Source organism: Cataglyphis hispanica, chromosome 3, assembly GCF_021464435.1.
Source record: "Cataglyphis hispanica isolate Lineage 1 chromosome 3, ULB_Chis1_1.0, whole genome shotgun sequence".
Classification (NCBI taxonomy): domain Eukaryota; kingdom Metazoa; phylum Arthropoda; class Insecta; order Hymenoptera; family Formicidae; genus Cataglyphis; species Cataglyphis hispanica.
The window spans coordinates 6,822,501-6,839,267 of NC_065956.1; the positions used below are offsets into that span (position 1 = coordinate 6,822,501).

General features: G+C 37.2%; 5 protein-coding genes across 6 annotated transcripts in view; 2 read left to right on the forward strand and 3 right to left on the reverse strand.

Annotated features, from left to right (window-relative positions):
* LOC126848133 (cullin-5) overlaps positions 1-24 on the reverse strand; it is a 4,970-nt gene extending 4,946 nt beyond the window's left edge. The window contains exon 1 of the mRNA XM_050588757.1: positions 1-24. This exon is cut by the window's left edge and continues 128 nt beyond it. The gene's annotated coding sequence lies outside the window, so the exon portion shown is untranslated.
* A 484-nt stretch (positions 25-508) lies between these two features.
* LOC126848191 (prefoldin subunit 2) lies at positions 509-1,686 on the reverse strand. Of its 2 annotated transcripts, XM_050588874.1 has the most exons (4): positions 1,440-1,686; positions 1,106-1,229; positions 785-969; positions 509-702 (listed from the first exon to the last, which is right to left on the reverse strand). In XM_050588874.1, the coding sequence occupies exons 1-3, from the start codon at positions 1,586-1,588 to the stop codon at positions 787-789; spliced, it is 456 nt and encodes a 151-aa protein (XP_050444831.1). In that variant the 5' UTR covers positions 1,589-1,686; the 3' UTR covers positions 509-702; positions 785-786. The 2 variants fall into 2 exon arrangements, with proteins under 2 accessions (XP_050444831.1, XP_050444830.1); XM_050588873.1 differs by having other exon boundaries at positions 509-969; positions 1,440-1,685.
* Positions 1,687-1,963: 277 nt separating this feature from the next.
* LOC126848121 (E3 ubiquitin-protein ligase UBR2) lies at positions 1,964-10,412 on the forward strand. The gene is made up of 3 exons (XM_050588723.1): positions 1,964-2,244; positions 2,643-2,874; positions 3,003-10,412. Exon 3 carries the CDS (start codon positions 3,036-3,038, stop codon positions 8,391-8,393), a length of 5,358 nt encoding a protein of 1,785 aa, XP_050444680.1. The 5' UTR covers positions 1,964-2,244; positions 2,643-2,874; positions 3,003-3,035; the 3' UTR covers positions 8,394-10,412.
* A 1,201-nt stretch (positions 10,413-11,613) lies between these two features.
* LOC126848185 (malignant T-cell-amplified sequence 1 homolog) lies at positions 11,614-13,321 on the forward strand. Its single transcript, XM_050588862.1, has 6 exons — positions 11,614-11,844; positions 12,109-12,261; positions 12,327-12,427; positions 12,513-12,646; positions 12,800-12,867; positions 12,951-13,321. The coding sequence occupies exons 1-6, from the start codon at positions 11,834-11,836 to the stop codon at positions 13,030-13,032; spliced, it is 549 nt and encodes a 182-aa protein (XP_050444819.1). The 5' UTR covers positions 11,614-11,833; the 3' UTR covers positions 13,033-13,321.
* On the reverse strand, positions 13,305-16,657 carry LOC126848135 (trithorax group protein osa-like). The gene is made up of 10 exons (XM_050588760.1): positions 16,377-16,657; positions 16,241-16,287; positions 16,073-16,153; positions 15,688-15,894; positions 15,526-15,610; positions 15,296-15,418; positions 14,987-15,159; positions 14,804-14,905; positions 14,551-14,739; positions 13,305-14,476 (listed from the first exon to the last, which is right to left on the reverse strand). Exons 1-10 carry the CDS (start codon positions 16,438-16,440, stop codon positions 13,313-13,315), a joined length of 2,235 nt encoding a protein of 744 aa, XP_050444717.1. The 5' UTR covers positions 16,441-16,657; the 3' UTR covers positions 13,305-13,312.
* Positions 16,658-16,767: the final 110 nt, after the last annotated feature.

A 16,767-nucleotide genomic window follows, 5' to 3' on the forward strand; every position in this document is an offset into this window, starting at 1 on the left:
AAATAGACCGCATCGTTCGAGATATCCGTGAAATGTTATAATTGTTTGTTCTTAAGTAAAGAATGATAAAGACTCCCGAGTATCTCTAGTAGAAAATAAATTCACATCTGTGTATGACGATAGCACAAAGTCCCTTTTATACGATAGTACGTGCTATCGCAATTCCCTATGAGATGTCTTAAACATCTCAATTGGACAATTTTACAGGAGTAAATATGGCGAAACCGAGACTTCTCATTTTATATTTTGAATCTATTTAATCTTTTTCAAGATATATGAGTATATACGTTAACAAATAATCAAATTATCTTTGTTTCTTTTTAAACTGCTCCAATTATTATTTACATCTCTGTAAGATTATCTACATCTATGTATGAACAAATTTTTTTGCATAGGTATAAAATAAAAAATGTATAAATATATATATTCATCTTATAGAGAAAAGAAAAACATATGATTCTTATTTCATACATAATGCTAAAGATAAAAATAATTAAAAGACTTCAACTTCATGAAACTATACATATCTAATTTTTGTATTTGCAGGATGTCACACACAATATTGTAATTTGTTTCTTTTTTTACAAACACATTTACAGAACAAATATCCAACAAATATGAGTTTATAAAGCATCTTAGAAGCTGTTTATCAAAATGATATAATAAATAAACGCAGAAGGTAATTTAAAAATGTGTACAAATCTGAAAACATGAATTGTTGGCTTTGATTTTCCATATGTGAAATGTCTTAATATATAAATATCGAAAAATAATTATTTATTACATTTAAACCTCAATCGGATTCACAACAATTGCCTTTCTCTTGGTTTCCTTGTTGTTGTTATCCTCTTCTTGTTGCTGCAAATCATCTTGCCCTCTGATTCTGATATTGTGCTTCTCCTTATATTCATTTATTTCAATCCCTTTCTTTGTTACCTGATCATTTAAAGCATCTATCACTTTCAATAACTGAAAACATATTTATAATTCATTATAAATATAATTTATGTTATATTCATATAAATATAAAAATCATATCCTTTTCCAAGAAAAATCCAAAGAATATTAATATTAACGTAATAACAAATAATAAGACAAATTATACCTGTTCTTTATTTGTCACCAAAGCAGGCATGACATCTTCCACCGTACGTTCGCACAAAACTCCACCAATCATCCTATAGCACTTCCTCTTGGGATCCACATTTTTCAATGTATCAATAACAATTCTGAAACATGAATCAGTCGAATAGATAACAATACGAGAGTAAAAAAATTAAATTCTATCGACTGTCTCGACTTGCTCGATTAAGTTTCGCAAAATTGAAAATTTGTGAAATTACGAAATTTCTTTTTTTTCTTTCTTAAACTTTCTTCGCATTCAATAATCCGATTGTTAAAGGGAAAATCGCAAGTGTACAGGTTAGATCGATTCATACTTGTGTTCATTCAATTCCATTTCCATTTCGGACAGCTTATTCGCCAATATTCTCTGTTCATTTCGGAGCGTTTGAAACTCTGACAGTATCTCCTCGGCGGATTTCTCTTTTTTCGACGATCCTTTCGTCGATTTTTTTTCGCTGGCCATATTAGGAATTACAATTATAATTCTACGACAAACGGTATCGGACAACTACGGAATACGGAGAGACAGTCAACACGAGTCAACAATTGGAAACAGCCATGAATGCAGCAAGATTGAATAAAATCATGCTATGAGAAAATATCGGAATAGGGGAGAAATGCTCGGTCGCATTCTTTCCTTTGCATTCGATAATGTAGATAGAGTAGCGTTGGATTGATTCGTCAAGACAAAGGAATATCTTCTTCTGATTGGTCAATTAAATGCTATTCTATTTCGACGAGTATATTTTCGAACGCATCGCGTTTTTGCAATTCGCAATCATCCCTCTCGCACAACTTGCATAATTTTGGTCTTCGGGGAGCCTCGCGTAAGCATCGCGAGCCATCACAAGCCATTTTGATATTATTGCAGCAGCTGTGCGAGAATATATCACTCATCGTATATCGCTGCGAAATGTCAATCTTTGTGACCGTGTAATTTGCGTGGTGTACGGTGTCGCGCGAAAGCGAATTGCGCATCGAGCGGCGCGGACAAGTAGTGCACAGATCGTGACATCGTAGTCGCGATCGGATTCGGGTCGGTGGATTTCGCAAGAGGACAAAGAGCTATGCGACCGCGGAGCACCTTTTATTAACCTTGACCCGCTCTCGTTAACAGCAGTAAGTATCGTTTCTCAGGACAAAAATAATTCTGTCGCGCCGAAAAAATCACACTCACCGAATGTTATCGTGCAAAAACCCTTCGTTGTCGCTTCGACAAGATAGATATATCGCGCATACATATACGTATGGGAGGATACGTAGCACCGCAATACGAAGTAACGTGGGTGTATTTGTTGTTACTGTACCTTTAATTTTGGATTTCGGTCTCACGCACTTTATATATATACATATATGTATATATGTATATATATTTATATACACATACATACATACATATACACATATATAGATGTTAAATTCTGGCGAATATTCTTGTGTGTAACGGGATTTAAAAATGAACACATTTAAATTTATTCTTGGACACATGTGAATTTACACTGAATGGCTGCTTTCAGATCGTGAGCTACTAAAAATGATGATGCTACATCATACTGCAATAAAGACTTTTTGGAAGTGATTATTGGAGTCTATAGAATCTTGGATGCAAAAGACTCCTGCCAGAGATTCTAATGATGTTGTATAGTGGTAAAACATTGAATGAGTTAGCTGCACTTAAGGACACTTATTAAAATGTATATTTGCCTGGATTATTTCTGCAGTCACATTTAATGTGTATATCCTTTATTGGTTAGTATTTATAAATTTGTATATATATATATATATATATATATATATATATATTTTTATGTATTTTTTTATATGTAAAAAACAGACTGACTTATTTTTATGAATCATAGCTTTTTTTGCATTTTTAGTACACATTGTATTTGCAGTTTAAATGAGACAAGATGAATAACGAAAATATAGAAAATCAGCCACCCTTTCAGGCCATTGAAGACATGGATCCTGCTTCAATGCAACCTGTATTCCCAGATACAAATACACCATGCGTGGATGTATGGATGGAGAAGATGAACAAAGGAGTGTTGACAAGTATCAATTTCAGAGAATATTGGCGAGTCTGGGTACCAAAAATATATAGTCCTGAACGTAATGGTAATTGTTTGGAATGGACTGTAGACGATGAGACGGCGCAAAGAATGCTCCTTAAGACTCTAGAAGAATTTATGTGCGGCGGCGATCCGCAAATAATTTTGAAAGAGCTTAGTGAGATGGATAATCCGCCATCTATATGTGGCAGAATGTTTAAAATGGGTGAACCGACCTATAGTTGCAGACAATGCGGTATGGATTCAACTTGCGTCCTATGCGTAGACTGTTTCAAACAATCCGCTCATCGGAATCACAAATATAAAATGGGCACGTCCAATGGTGGCGGATGCTGTGACTGCGGTGACACAGAAGCTTGGAGAAGCGAGCCGTTTTGCAAGATACATGTAGCAGGAACGCAGTCAAAGGATTCGCGAGGCAACAAGCTGCCCGGTGATATAGCGGAGAGAGCGGTGATGGTCTTCGAAGCGGTGTTGGCATATTGTTATGAACTATTGACATTAGGACATGCCGTCGCGCTGCCGTCGAATCTCTGTATCAAAGACACGGCATTTTACTCGCTCACACTCGATCAATTAGACATTTTCGACACTTATTGCACTGTACTTTTCAACGATGAACATCACACTTTTGATCAAGTAATAACTATGCTCCAACGCGTTATTAAATGTTCGCAAAAGGAGGCTGTAGAGTTTGTGACTAACGTCGATAGGGAAGGTAGAGCTGTAGTGAAATGCTCGATGTTCCGACATTGCAACGAACTCCGCGATGACATTGAAAAATTTACGTACAGACACAGTAATCGACCGCTCAAGGTGGTGGTTCTTCATACTCACACAGTGGCTCATCAGACGTTCGCTATGAGATTGCTCAATTGGCTGCAACAGTTTATAAGCCATTGCGAGGGTTTTCGCGTGCTGTTCAGCAACATTGCTCTCAATACAAAATTACCCGATACGTCGATCGTTGAGGGGATACTCACGAGAGATTCGCAACTATGGAAATCTGCCAGAACAGCGTGGCATAGATTATTTATATCTGGAATGCTCATGGAGTACGAAAGTAAGAAAACGCTTGCCATCGTGTTCACCTATAATTATGGCTCCGTCATGAAGGATTTTATCAAAGATGATCACGATCACGCGTTTTCGATAGTCTCACTCTCCGTTCAGCTATTTACCGTGCCGACTTTGGCACATCTACTCATCGCGCATCACGATGTGCTATTTATTTTATTAAACACATTTGTCTCCGAGAGCTCTCGACGATGTAACGCTGCTGGGAAATTGGAATTCGAGAGAAACATGCCGCACCATTCTTTTAAACGAGCTCAATATATACTCTACGACTTGCGGTATTTACTGAGCGCGAAGCCGGATGAATGGACGGATGAGCTAAGACGCGGTTTCTTGCAAGGTATTTCGTTATTGCTCACACTCTTTTGCAGCATGCAAAGCATGGATGCAGTACTACGACAAGTCGGTCAGCACATGGAGTATGAACCGGAATGGGAGTCTGCGTTTAATCTACACATTAAATTGTCACCGGTTATCACTCTAGCTTTAGAGTGGTGTGGCTCTGACAGAGTAGTACTGATCAAGTCGTTCATATTGCTTCTGAGGAAACTGTATGAACAGTTAGGCAACAAACCTGCGCCAAGCCAGGTGCGAGAATTGGCAGATCATAGTGCAACGTGTCTACAATACGACGTATCATCCGAACCGGTTTCCATTCATTTGCCGCTCTCGAGATTTCTGGCCGGTCTATTTCTACATCTGGAAAAATATAATCTACACTTTCAATCGTCCGAATTTATCAATCAAACGAAACCAACGCTCGAACAAATTATCGAGCCCGTATTGACGGCACAGGCCATGATCTCACAGGTACACTCAGGAATGTGGCGACGAAACGGTTATTCCTTGTTAAATCAGTTGTATTTTTACCATAATGTCAAGTGCCGTAGCGAGATGCTGGATCGGGACATTATTTTGCTGCAAGTCGGCGCGTCTCTGATAGAAAGTAATGAATTCCTAATTCACATCTTAAATAAATTCAATCTCCTTAACTGGGCGCAATCAGATTTCGAAGTAAACGCTCTGAAAAATCCAGAGGAGGACAGTATGCGCCAAACGATCAATCTGGTAGAGGAATTCCTGGGCTTGCTGATCACGATTATTGGTGAGAGACACGTTCCTGGTATCGGTCAAGTGACTGCAGACGATCGTCTTAAGAAGGAGATTATACAGCAGTTGTGCATAAAACCGCTCTCGCATTCAGAACTAAATAAAACATTACCGGAAGAGGTTGTTCACCATGTCCAGACTGATGTAGAGAGGGTGATACACGAAGTAGCAGATTTTAAAAAACCGATGCAAGAATCAGCGGGAAAGGGTGTATATGAGTTAAAGCCACACTTATACACAGAATACAACGTATTTTTCTATCACTATACGAAGGAAGAGCATAGTCGATCCGAAGAAGTTCAACGAAAGCGTAGGAAAATTCAGGGAGAATTGGAATGTTGTCCGCCACCGAAGCTGCCTAAACTGACAGAGTCATTTAGTATGGTGGCAGATTTATTGCAATGCGATGTTATGCTCCACGTAATGCAAACCGTGCTAGAACGTGCGCTCAACTTTAAAGCCAGAAGTTTTTCTGAACCGCAGGTACACAAGATACTTCATCTGATCGGTTACGCGCTGCAGGAACAAGAATCTGGCTACTATCCTTTCTTCGCATTTTCTGAACGGGCGGTCAAATGGAAGATTTATAAGTTATTAGAAGATCTGTCCACCAGCCCTCGCATGGAGGCTCATAAAGATTTGCTCACATGGGTTTTGGCCAAGTATCGCGAGGTTGCAAGTTCAACAAATACAGAAGTCAGTCCGGCATCTACGCACACTGACCAACAATCACTGCAACAAACAAGCGATGCTGACATGAGCACTAAGGAGACAGACAAAGAATGGCGAACAAAAATGGCAGCTCAGAAGCGCGCTAAAATCATGGCGCAGATGGCAGCTATGCAGAAACACTTCATGAAGAAAAATGCTACCCTGTTCGAAGAAGCGAACCTGGACGCCAATAGCAAAACTAGCGATCGTGGTTCCGCTATGGATCTGACAGAGTCCTCTCAAGAAGAAAGTACACCAGTCGCCCTTGGCATTGGTCAGACCAATAGATTAGCCGAGCAAAAGACATACACATGCATTTTGTGCCAAGAAGATCAAATTGTGACGGAAGCTGATCCGCCAATGGTATTAGCTGCGTTTATTCAGCAATCCACTGTATTGTGTCAGCGTCGATCAGATCTTGAGGAGCCCGATCCGTTGTATCTGTCAGCCAAACTGGGCGTATCACCGTACACTAGCACATGTGGTCATGTAATGCATGCCCGTTGCTGGCAGGAATATTTTGATAACGTTCTCGTCAAGGAGAATCGGCGACCTTATAGAACGCGGGCACCAGCGAGCTTTGATGCCGAGAACCACGAATATCTCTGCCCGCTATGCGAATGTCTCAGTAATACTGTTCTTCTGCTTGTACCACCCTTGAAGATGCTGCAACCAACTCCGGAACCACAGCCAGATATTAGCTTCGAGACATGGTTAAAAGTCATGGCGCTGGCAATGGAGTGCAAACCGAATAGGAAGTTTGGCAAAATCATGGAAACGGTAAAGGATGAGCTGGTAGACATCGTTAATCCCATGACCGTCCTTCGACAAGAGATCGAAGAAGCTTGGGAGCCTTTCGAATCTCAATATTCACGGTCTGGGCCGCATCTCACACGAAAAATAGAGACGATGATCCACATGCACGCTTCGATATTTTGGCAAATCACGGTCCTAAAATTCAAAGATTTTATCGACGGTAATCCACCTTTATTAGCTTGGAAGTCGACAGCGTACACGATCCACGCGATAGAATTCCTGTTGCGCGACATGGACAAGCCATTATTGGGTGCTATGACCTCCCGACAGAGCGATAGTCTGGAGAGCCTTGTGCGATTGTCAGCCCTCCTAGGCGCGACTATGTCGAATCGAGCGAATGTCTGGTCGAACCGCGAACAGATTATGATTTACGCAGTATCGTTACTTACGATATTAATGGAGAGTCCATCCAACGGACCCAGCATTTTTGACATCGATCCGTTTGGCGTTCTAGTGTCGCTCATCAATTCATTACCAAGTCTCTTTCACACGAAGGCGCACGAAGCGGGTCCGAATCCACCACCTATTATCACGGGCTGCGTGTTCGAGTCACATGCATTCAAGCTTGTATTTCTGTGCCACATTGCAAAAATACTCTTCACATTAGATGTTTCCAACATGATGGAAGTGGATAGTCAAGAGGTGGAAGTTGAATCGGACATTGTCCTGTTCCATATTCTGGGCGTGCATTTGGATAAACAAAGAGCCAGCAACGTATGGCGACAAGTGGAATCTGCTTGTCGGCCCTTCCTCCGATGTTGCGCCATTTACTTTCATTACGTATCTGATGTACCACCGTCGAATGAACTGACGCAAGTTCATGGCGACACGTACGAGAAACTCTGTCTGTATCTTGGACTGCCTGCTACTTGCGATGCTTTAATCTATTCCCATCTAGATGTTACTTTGAAACTGATAGACGTGTGGCGGAATCACCCTACCGTTTGGAATCATCGTTCAGGCGTCAAAAAGGCTCAGATCGTCAAGGATCCATTGATGGTGAACAAGCTAGTAGACCTGCCGGACGATTACAGCGAGCTCATCAATTCGATATCTCAGTTTACTTGCCCGAATAGTGATCGGGAAGACTCGCGTAATCCGACGATGTGCTTGGTATGCGGCGAGATGCTATGCTCGCAAAGCTACTGCTGCCAAACGGAACTTAACAAGATACCGGTAGGCGCATGCACGTATCACGCGAGCAAGTGCGGCTACGGCATCGGTATATTTCTACGTGTACGCGAATGCGAGATTTTGTTCTTGCGCACACCGAATCGCGGTTCCTTTGTGTGCCCGCCTTATCTCGATGAATACGGCGAAACGGATCAGGGTCTGCGACGCGGAAATCCGTTGCATTTGTGTCACGAGAAATATCGACGATTGAATCACATATGGCTCGGTCATGGACTTCACGAATCCGTAGCCAGGGCCATTGAACAGTCTTCGAACAATCTTATGCCGACCCAGTGGCAACATCTATAACTCTATTTTGTGGGATTTTCCACATCTAAATGTGGAAAATCTGATCCGAACTTTTATTCTGAAAAAAGATGAGGATAAGAAATATTAATTCTTACGCTTAGCATATATAAGATCTGTGAAATTTTTTCGGAGAAATGTGCGCGCAGGCTTAGATATTTACATGTTATTTCTCTCATCCTCCCTCTCTCCGTCTTTCTTGCCTTGCGAACACTTTTAAATCATTTTAGAGAGTTTACAAAATTTAATATATTCTTAGATTGTTTCACAGAATTAACGAAATATCTATCATATGTTATATAAATTAAAATATTTCTTTATATTTATTAACGTTGTTGCGTCTTCGAGTTTTGTTTGCTTATAGATGCGAATCTATGATTAACATAACATACTTGATCAATCATCATGAATCGTTTGTGGTGTTTCATAAGATTCAGCAAATTTTCTTTGCATATAGGGTGTTTTAAAAGTGATCAATCGCTTGGGAAGTGATTGGGGATCCAAAAACAAGAAAAAAAGTTAATATGAACATAGGATTCAGAAATGCGCTTTTTCCGAGTTATCATCATTTTTATGTTAAAATGTCAAATTGCTTTGCTTTCGAATTTTTTTGTCAAAATTGAAAGAAATGGTTTCGTATTTTTTTATTTTATTTTATTTATTTCTTTGTATTTATTTATTTTATTTTATTTATTTTTTTGTATTTATTAATTTATTTGTTTTTTATCCTGGATAATGCTAAAGTAGCCTGCAACTTTTATTGGACTTACATCATGTTATAAAACTCATAGAAACCATCTCTTCTTTCAATTTTGACAAAAAAATTTTGAAAGAAAAGCAATTTAAAATTTCAATATAAAAATAACTGATAACTCGAAAACAACGCATTTCCGGACCTATGTTTATATCAACTTTTTTGTTGTTATTGGGTCTCCAAGCATTTCCCGAGCCATTGATTTCCATTTTTAAAACTCTGTATATAAACGATGGATCCTACATTCTAGATCATTTGGAAGATCTAGAACAACGAAAGAGCGGAATGAACGACGATATTCATACATGTCATCGCCGTATAAATGTATTTCGGGCTAATTTATATATTTGATACTTTTCATGTAGGATAATGCGATACCATAACTTCAAAATTAACTGGAAAATTATTTTCGAATTATTCCTGCTATTGTCTGATGTTTGTATTGTAGTTCTCGATTTTACATGTCGGCTGTAATTTCGTCGGAAACCATCATGCTTCCGCTTCGATTCGCAACTCTTATCTCAGGCTCCAACATATGCAGATATGAAATATGTTCGATCGCGTTTATATAGAATACAAAGAAGAAAAATTCGCGGTTTCCGAAAGGAGTAATTTCTTCTGAAAAATCTCAACGATGAAATAAAATAATACGTAATGTTTGTTTTCTCTCGTTGTGCTAGTCTCTTTTAGATAGATGCTACTGGAAGCAATGTTAATAAGACGCGCGAGACGATTTTGGCATCGTACTTGAATCCTCGTTTGTTATGCAGTTGCGATTCAACTGATTTACATCTGTAACACACACAAACACAGATAGAGAAGAATTAGAATTATTATTTTAAAAGATTATTGTAAATATTCTATAATTGTACACTTGATAAATTTACCGAGAACCTATCTTTCATTTTTGTGTATATCGCAATAAGAAGACAACTTGTGGCGACGTATTCGGCTGACGATCTTTACATTTTTATTACATCGTCAAGAACGTCTTCATATAGTTTATGAAACAGTACGTTGAATCGATAAAAAATTATTTGAGGATTTTGAAGAGAGAAATTAATATGCATGTAACGAAAAACGTATATTATTGCGTTTATCGAAAACTTGGATTGTTAAATAAAATTACAATGCGTATGCCTTGTCCAATTTTTAGCAATACGCACGAGAGATTATGCCGCTGTACATTAGATCGCTTGTAAAACGATAATGCTATGAACGATTAGCATATTTCAGGTACTTGTGAAATATAAAAAATATTATACGAGTGTTGCATATCGTATTTGTTATACGAATAATAGCATTATCATCATACATACATCATTAATTTCTTGTACATTGATCTAAATATCATACTAACCCACACATAGAGAAACGATAATTTCTGAAAGCAGTATATTATATAGAAATAATCGCGATGAATGTTGGAAAATATTAATGGATAGGTACATATAATTCTATAATAATTAAGCATCCCTCTTTCGAGTCCCATTGAAAGATCGTTTGCACTTTGACTGAAAGTTTTGATATCGCTATATATAGTTCTTAAGAAATAAAAATTTATCTCGTGTGCGCGCGCGACTTTATCTCTTTTCTTGGGAGAGAGACAGAGGATATAAATCTAGATAATATAATATATTATCACCGCTTTTTTGTAGTGCACACATTGACATTTCTTTCCTTCTTCTTTTCTTAAAACGTTGTTTGTGAAATAGAATTATATGGCGAGAAATTAATTTATACAAATCCATAACACGTTATTTATATTCTTTAGACAATAAATTAATCTTTTTGAAGAGGATATAAAGATTATAAATATAAAGATATCAATCATTTCCGAACATAAATATTATTATAATGAAAAAGATGCGTACTGATATTAAAAAATGCACATATTTTGAAAGTAAAAAAAAGACTATAATATTATTAGATTTTTTTCATGTATTCTCAACTTTAATAGAATTCCATTTTTTAGCAAAAAATTTGTTTAAAAAAAATTCAATATTCGAGGTTTTGTATATAAAACTGATATTTCAGTAAAAATCATTATTTATGTTTGAAATTGATACAGAAAACTGCATAAAAAACAAATTTTTTTATCATTTAAAATCTAAAAATTATAACATACTTTATATATAATTATACAAATGTCAATATTAAAAAAAAAATAATTTTTCCATATTAATTGAAATTTTCCATATAGAAAGTTCTTCTATCTTATTTTGAAGCATTATCGAGAAGAGTTTTGTCATTTTGTTTCCTATAAAGGTTCAATCATACAACTGCATAAAAACTTATAGAAAGAAATCGTTCAATCAAAATTTCCATATAGCAGAATGCAGCATTCTTTATCCATGTGTGATAGGCTAATTTTTTTTGCATAGATACTTTATGTAACTACTAAAAAAAAATCATAAATAAGCCTTGTTCACAATAGTCATATGTACGTCCCATGGTATGTATATATATGACATACACAGCTACATTTCATGTACGCTGATTTTCAGTGGTAATGAATATCTGAACGCAGCCTTAACCTCACCATCTTCACGCATGCACGGTGTCATAATAGATGTACATTGTTGAAAAATTGTGTCTAGCAACCAAAATAATTAACGTCTCAACGTGGGTGACCGATTAATTGGATGCGTCATTCCAAAGTGGTGGTATATCTCAGAAAACCAAGAAAATGTTTAAAAAGTATGTGTGTTTTTTTTTGTGTCAATCGTACTCCAACTTCTCTGTATACGTGATATAGAGACGAAAATATATTTTTGAATACTATACATATATTAAACATTTTAGATATTCTACACTGTAAAGCTATAAAAATAATCAGGATTTTATCAAATGTCAGTCTTGATAAATATAGGAAATGCTGAAATAATTTCTATCATAGTACAAGAGATATTTAACATCATTATTTAATTGTGCAAACTTTATTCCCTCATTATCTTTTGTTAGGTTTGATGAGAAGGACAGCGTTTCTGGTGTCCAGCAATTAAAATCATCTGTGCAAAAAGGAATTCGTTCGAAACTCCTTGAGCTTTATCCTTATCTGGATAGTCACATAGATGTTATAATACCAAAGAAAGACGCTTTCCGCATTGTAAAATGGTGAGTTATCAATTGCACCAAGATTTATCTAGAATTTAATTTATATTTTCCTTTGATACCATCAGTCATGACCACATAGAGATCATAGTGAATGCAGCGGGAGACTTGTTATTTTTTCGACACCGTGAAGGCCCCTGGATGCCTACTTTAAAGTTACTACACAAGTGTAAGTTTGTTAATTAATTGAATAGGAAATAGAAGATACTTTGCCTAAATTTACTTTTATACTATTATAAATCATATATTGTCAGATCCATTCTTCTTGCCAATGCAGCAAGTTGACAAAGGTGCCATAAGATTTGTTCTTAGTGGTGCCAACATAATGTGTCCTGGTTTAACATCAAAGGGTGCAAAGATGATGACTGTAGAAAAAGGAACTGTTGTTGTATCCTTCAAATTTAAAATCAATCATACAGATATTTTATACCTTTTAACTGTTTACTTAATATTATATATTCAATGAAAGCCCAACACGTTATATATTTTAACATTTATTACACATCAAGATATATACGAATCCTTAACTCAAAATATATAGGCTGTTATGGCAGAGGGCAAACAACATGCATTAGCTGTTGGAATTACAACATTATCGACGGAAGACATGTAAGTTGAAATAATTTCATTTTTTTTTTTTAATATTTATTTTTAATATATATTATATTTGGATATTACATCATGATTTGCAGTGCCAAAGTAAATAAGGGAATAGGCATCGAAAATTGTCATTATTTAAATGATGGCCTTTGGCAAATGAAACCAGTGAAATAAGACTGATTATACTATGAATCAAAGATATAATCAGAGAGCATTTTCTGTATATAATGTTCTCATTCATTTTACCTCGCAACAATCATTTTGTGTGGAACACTACAACTTCATGTATCCGTGGTATGTGCAGGCTATAATAAAGCTAAAGATTATCATTACATTTTTATTGTATAAATAGAAGGATTATGTTGAAAATTTGTTGAGGCAACATAAGTATATAGAGAGGAATGGTTAAATACATATTGATGGAAATTCGGAATCATTATAAAATAAACAATATTTAAGTGGATCCTGATTTAGTATCTACCTGACCTTCTTGATTCTCCGACGAATTGGAACGCTCGCTCTCACAGTGTCCTGGCGAAGAATATGAAGTAGGATTATTAGTCTCAGGAGCGGCTGCGGAAGCCGCGGAAGCTGCAGAGCCGCCAGTGACGTTGGTATTAGTGTTGCTTTCAGGAACAACCGTGTGAGGTGATTGAGGATGATAATGTGGACTGTGCGGACTATGAGGACCATGACCATGGGGACGGCCCATCGGATGGGGCGAGTACTGCGAGTATGGTTGATGATAATATGGATGAGCATATTGCGGATAAGGTTGATGATATGGTTGTTGCTGGGAATAGCTGTAACTGGGATGCGGCGGCCTCGGAGCTAGTGGAACATTCTGCGGTTGTTGAGGGCCAGGTCCTGATTGATACGGCTGTTGGCCGTAAGCTTGATTGGGTGGCATCATCTGCGGAGTGTGCGGATTTGGACCCTGCGGCGGCAGAACCTGCGTGCCCTGAGTACCTTGCGCCGCTTGATGAGGTGGCATCGAATGATTTGCCAGCATTCCCTGCTGATGAGGATTGTGCTGGATAGGTACCGACGGTGCGGACACCGGCGGCATATTTGCCGAAGTGGAATTCGCAGTCGCGTTTGCGCTTGCGACTACCGCCGCAACTGCAGCCGCTGCTGCCGTGGCTGTTGTAGTTGGTTGTTGAGGCGTCAGCACTGGTGGGGCTGACGATTGTTGTTGCTGCGATTGCGGTGGTTGTTGCGGTGGCTGCGGTTGCAGAGACGGCGGCGCCTGATGTTGTGAAACGGATAGCGGCTGATGCTGCTGAGGCGGCAGTGGCGGTGGTTGATGCTGCTGCGTCATCGGAGAAGGCTGATGCTGTTGCTGAGGAGGCGATGGTTGATGTTGCAGCGGTGGCGGCGGTGGATGCTGCGGTGTTTGCGTTTGTTGCTGATGCGGATGCTGTTGAATCGGATTGACTACGTTATTGCAGTACATTCCAGAGTTAGGTCCAGTGTGTTGCTGATTAGCATTTGCTTGCACAGCTGGCGGTGCCTCGGTCTTATTTTCGATGTACGGAGGTGACATCTTCTTGTTCATTTCAATATTAGGTTTATCAATGCTACCGGGTTTCTTCTCGATTGAATCATTGTCAGAAACCTGTGAATATGTGAAAATATAGATATTTATATAATATTGACTTTTTATAAGAACATGATTTAATATTATTTTACATCAGGTTGGGCATCGTCGTTAAGTGACGCAGGAGTCGGAGTCGGAGTAGAGTTTGGAGTGGATTCACTAGACGCCGGTCCATCCGAACGATTCTCTTCTGTTCCTTTTAATCTCTCCCGTCTAAGAGCTTCATATTGCCGTTCTACCATTTTATTAAATGTTTCTTCATCTACTGCCGGTTTACAGTGCTGAAAAAGAAAGGGAAAATATTTTGTAAAATTTTATTAATGTAAAAAGAAAAGTTTCTTATACCTTTTTCAATTCTTCTTGAAATATTTCACTGGTTTCTATAAATTTACGTTTTTTTGCCTCAAATTTCTCTTCAATTTGTTGCAGTTCGGCTTCAAGCTTTTTCTGAAATGTCAAAGACATATTTTAGTTTAAGGTATTATAAAACATTATTTATAAATGTATGTGCATGAGCATATTAATTACCTGATGCATTGTTAAAGATTGTACTTGACGTCGTAAAACCTGCATTCTTTGAGTAGTGACTACAGAACGAACATCTGGGACAACAGTATCACTAAAGATCTCATTAATAAGTCGATGATTTCTAGTATAACGCGAATATGCCACATGTTTCACAGAGTATCCATCATCTTGATCTATAAATCAAGTTAATGAAAGTTATATACAACTAATATACTATATGCAAATGTAAAACAAATATACATATATTAATATACAAATATGCATATATTAATTTATAATAATAATTGTAAATATTTTTTTTTTATGTACCATCATCATCTTCTGCTGGTAAAATATCAATCCTTCTATCCTGAGCCGCTTGACTTTTACTGCTGCCTGACGAACGTTCATGACTTTCTCGATCATCATTGCTTTGTTGTGCTGCACACAACGCTGCATTAGATACAAAAATATTTTAATATTATAAAATAATTTCACTATTGCACATACCTAATTTTTGTCATAAGCCTTAAAATTACATTTATTGTATATTCACCTACCAGACTTTCCACGATTTTTTGCTGCAATATAAGCCAAGTATGCAGGCGAATTGTGATAAGTCTTTAAGCTTTTTTCATATTCCACCTATGATTAAATAATGAAACAATATGTGAATATGAAATTGTAGAATATAAAATCATAGTAGAATGCATTTGCATTACCTTCTCGGCTTCATATTCCTCAATAAATTCTGTTTTATCTTCTTCTGGCAAATCTCTCCACATTTGTCCAATAATTTTACCTATTTCCCATAATTTTAATTCAGGGTTCTGAGCCTTTACTTGATCCCATACCTTTCTGCTATATCTCATATACGGCATAAGAGGTTTCTCTGGTGGTTTAGGTGGTTTTGGCATACGAGAGTCAGCCTAATAAGAAAAATTATCAATATTATAATATTATAATAAAATCAACCTTTCCATTAATTTTATATTGATGGAATATTGCTCTTAAATTGATATAATATTGTTTATATTTCTCATATAACAAACACATACACAAATGTTTTCATTTATTTCAATTAAATATATTAAAACAGATACATACATTGGTATTCTTTCCAACCTTCTGTGGTATAAATCCTGGATGGCTATGAGGAGTTTGTACAAATGGACTCTGCGTATCTTTCTAAAAATAAACAAAGTTATGGCAATTTAAAAATTCTGAAATTTAAATATCCGATAAATATATTTCATCGCAGTAATATCTACTTACACTGTTTGTTGAACTACTTGAACTCCCACCGGATGCTCTTATACGTTCTACAAGATGTAGAAACATTATAATTTAAGTGTCTCGATTTCAAATGATCAACTTTATGTCTCAGGAGAAAAAATTAATTATTACTTACGATTGGAGGCTACGATGTTTGACGTAGCCATTGCGACTTGTTTGTAATTCGGTGGCAATGCCATCTTGTATTACGGAGCTTGCTCGACGAGCAATCTTATCGTATCTCCGATTTCAGTGCAAATGAGCTTTCGAGAGATGGCTACGATGAGATGGATGTGACTACGCTATATAGCCGGTAATTCACGCAAATGTTTTGACATTTGCTTCGCAAATTGCGAAAATAACTTGATCGTAAACACATACGAAACTCAACGATGGACTCGCGTTTGATGCGTCCATTTCGTACAATTCTGTGCACTTGCGCATGGACTCACTTGCTATTGGTCGATACTAGTGGAACCAAAAAATGCCGGTATGACAAGGTAAATCGACCAATGGTAGTAGAGATT

Bases quoted from the DNA above. Each gene is read 5' to 3' on its own strand.
- LOC126848191 (XM_050588874.1), bottom strand. From the start codon at position 1,588: ATGGCCAGCGAAAAAAAATCGACGAAAGGATCGTCGAAAAAAGAGAAA. The intron at 1,230-1,439 runs GTATGAATCGAT...TTCATGTTTCAG, and splicing joins ATGGAATTGAATGAACACAA to AATTGTTATTGATACATTGA. The intron at 970-1,105 runs GTATAATTTGTC...ATATGTTTTCAG, and splicing joins TGGTGACAAATAAAGAACAG to TTATTGAAAGTGATAGATGC.
- LOC126848121 (XM_050588723.1), top strand. From the start codon at position 3,036: ATGAATAACGAAAATATAGAAAATCAGCCACCCTTTCAGGCCATTGAA.
- LOC126848185 (XM_050588862.1), top strand. The intron at 12,262-12,326 runs GTGAGTTATCAA...TGATACCATCAG, and splicing joins GCTTTCCGCATTGTAAAATG to TCATGACCACATAGAGATCA. The intron at 12,428-12,512 runs GTAAGTTTGTTA...ATATATTGTCAG, and splicing joins TTTAAAGTTACTACACAAGT to ATCCATTCTTCTTGCCAATG.
- LOC126848135 (XM_050588760.1), bottom strand. From the start codon at position 16,440: ATGGCATTGCCACCGAATTACAAACAAGTCGCAATGGCTACGTCAAAC. The intron at 15,895-16,072 runs GTATGTATCTGT...TTTTCTTATTAG, and splicing joins AGGTTGGAAAGAATACCAAT to GCTGACTCTCGTATGCCAAA. The intron at 15,611-15,687 runs GTAATGCAAATG...ATTTAATCATAG, and splicing joins AGGAATATGAAGCCGAGAAG to GTGGAATATGAAAAAAGCTT.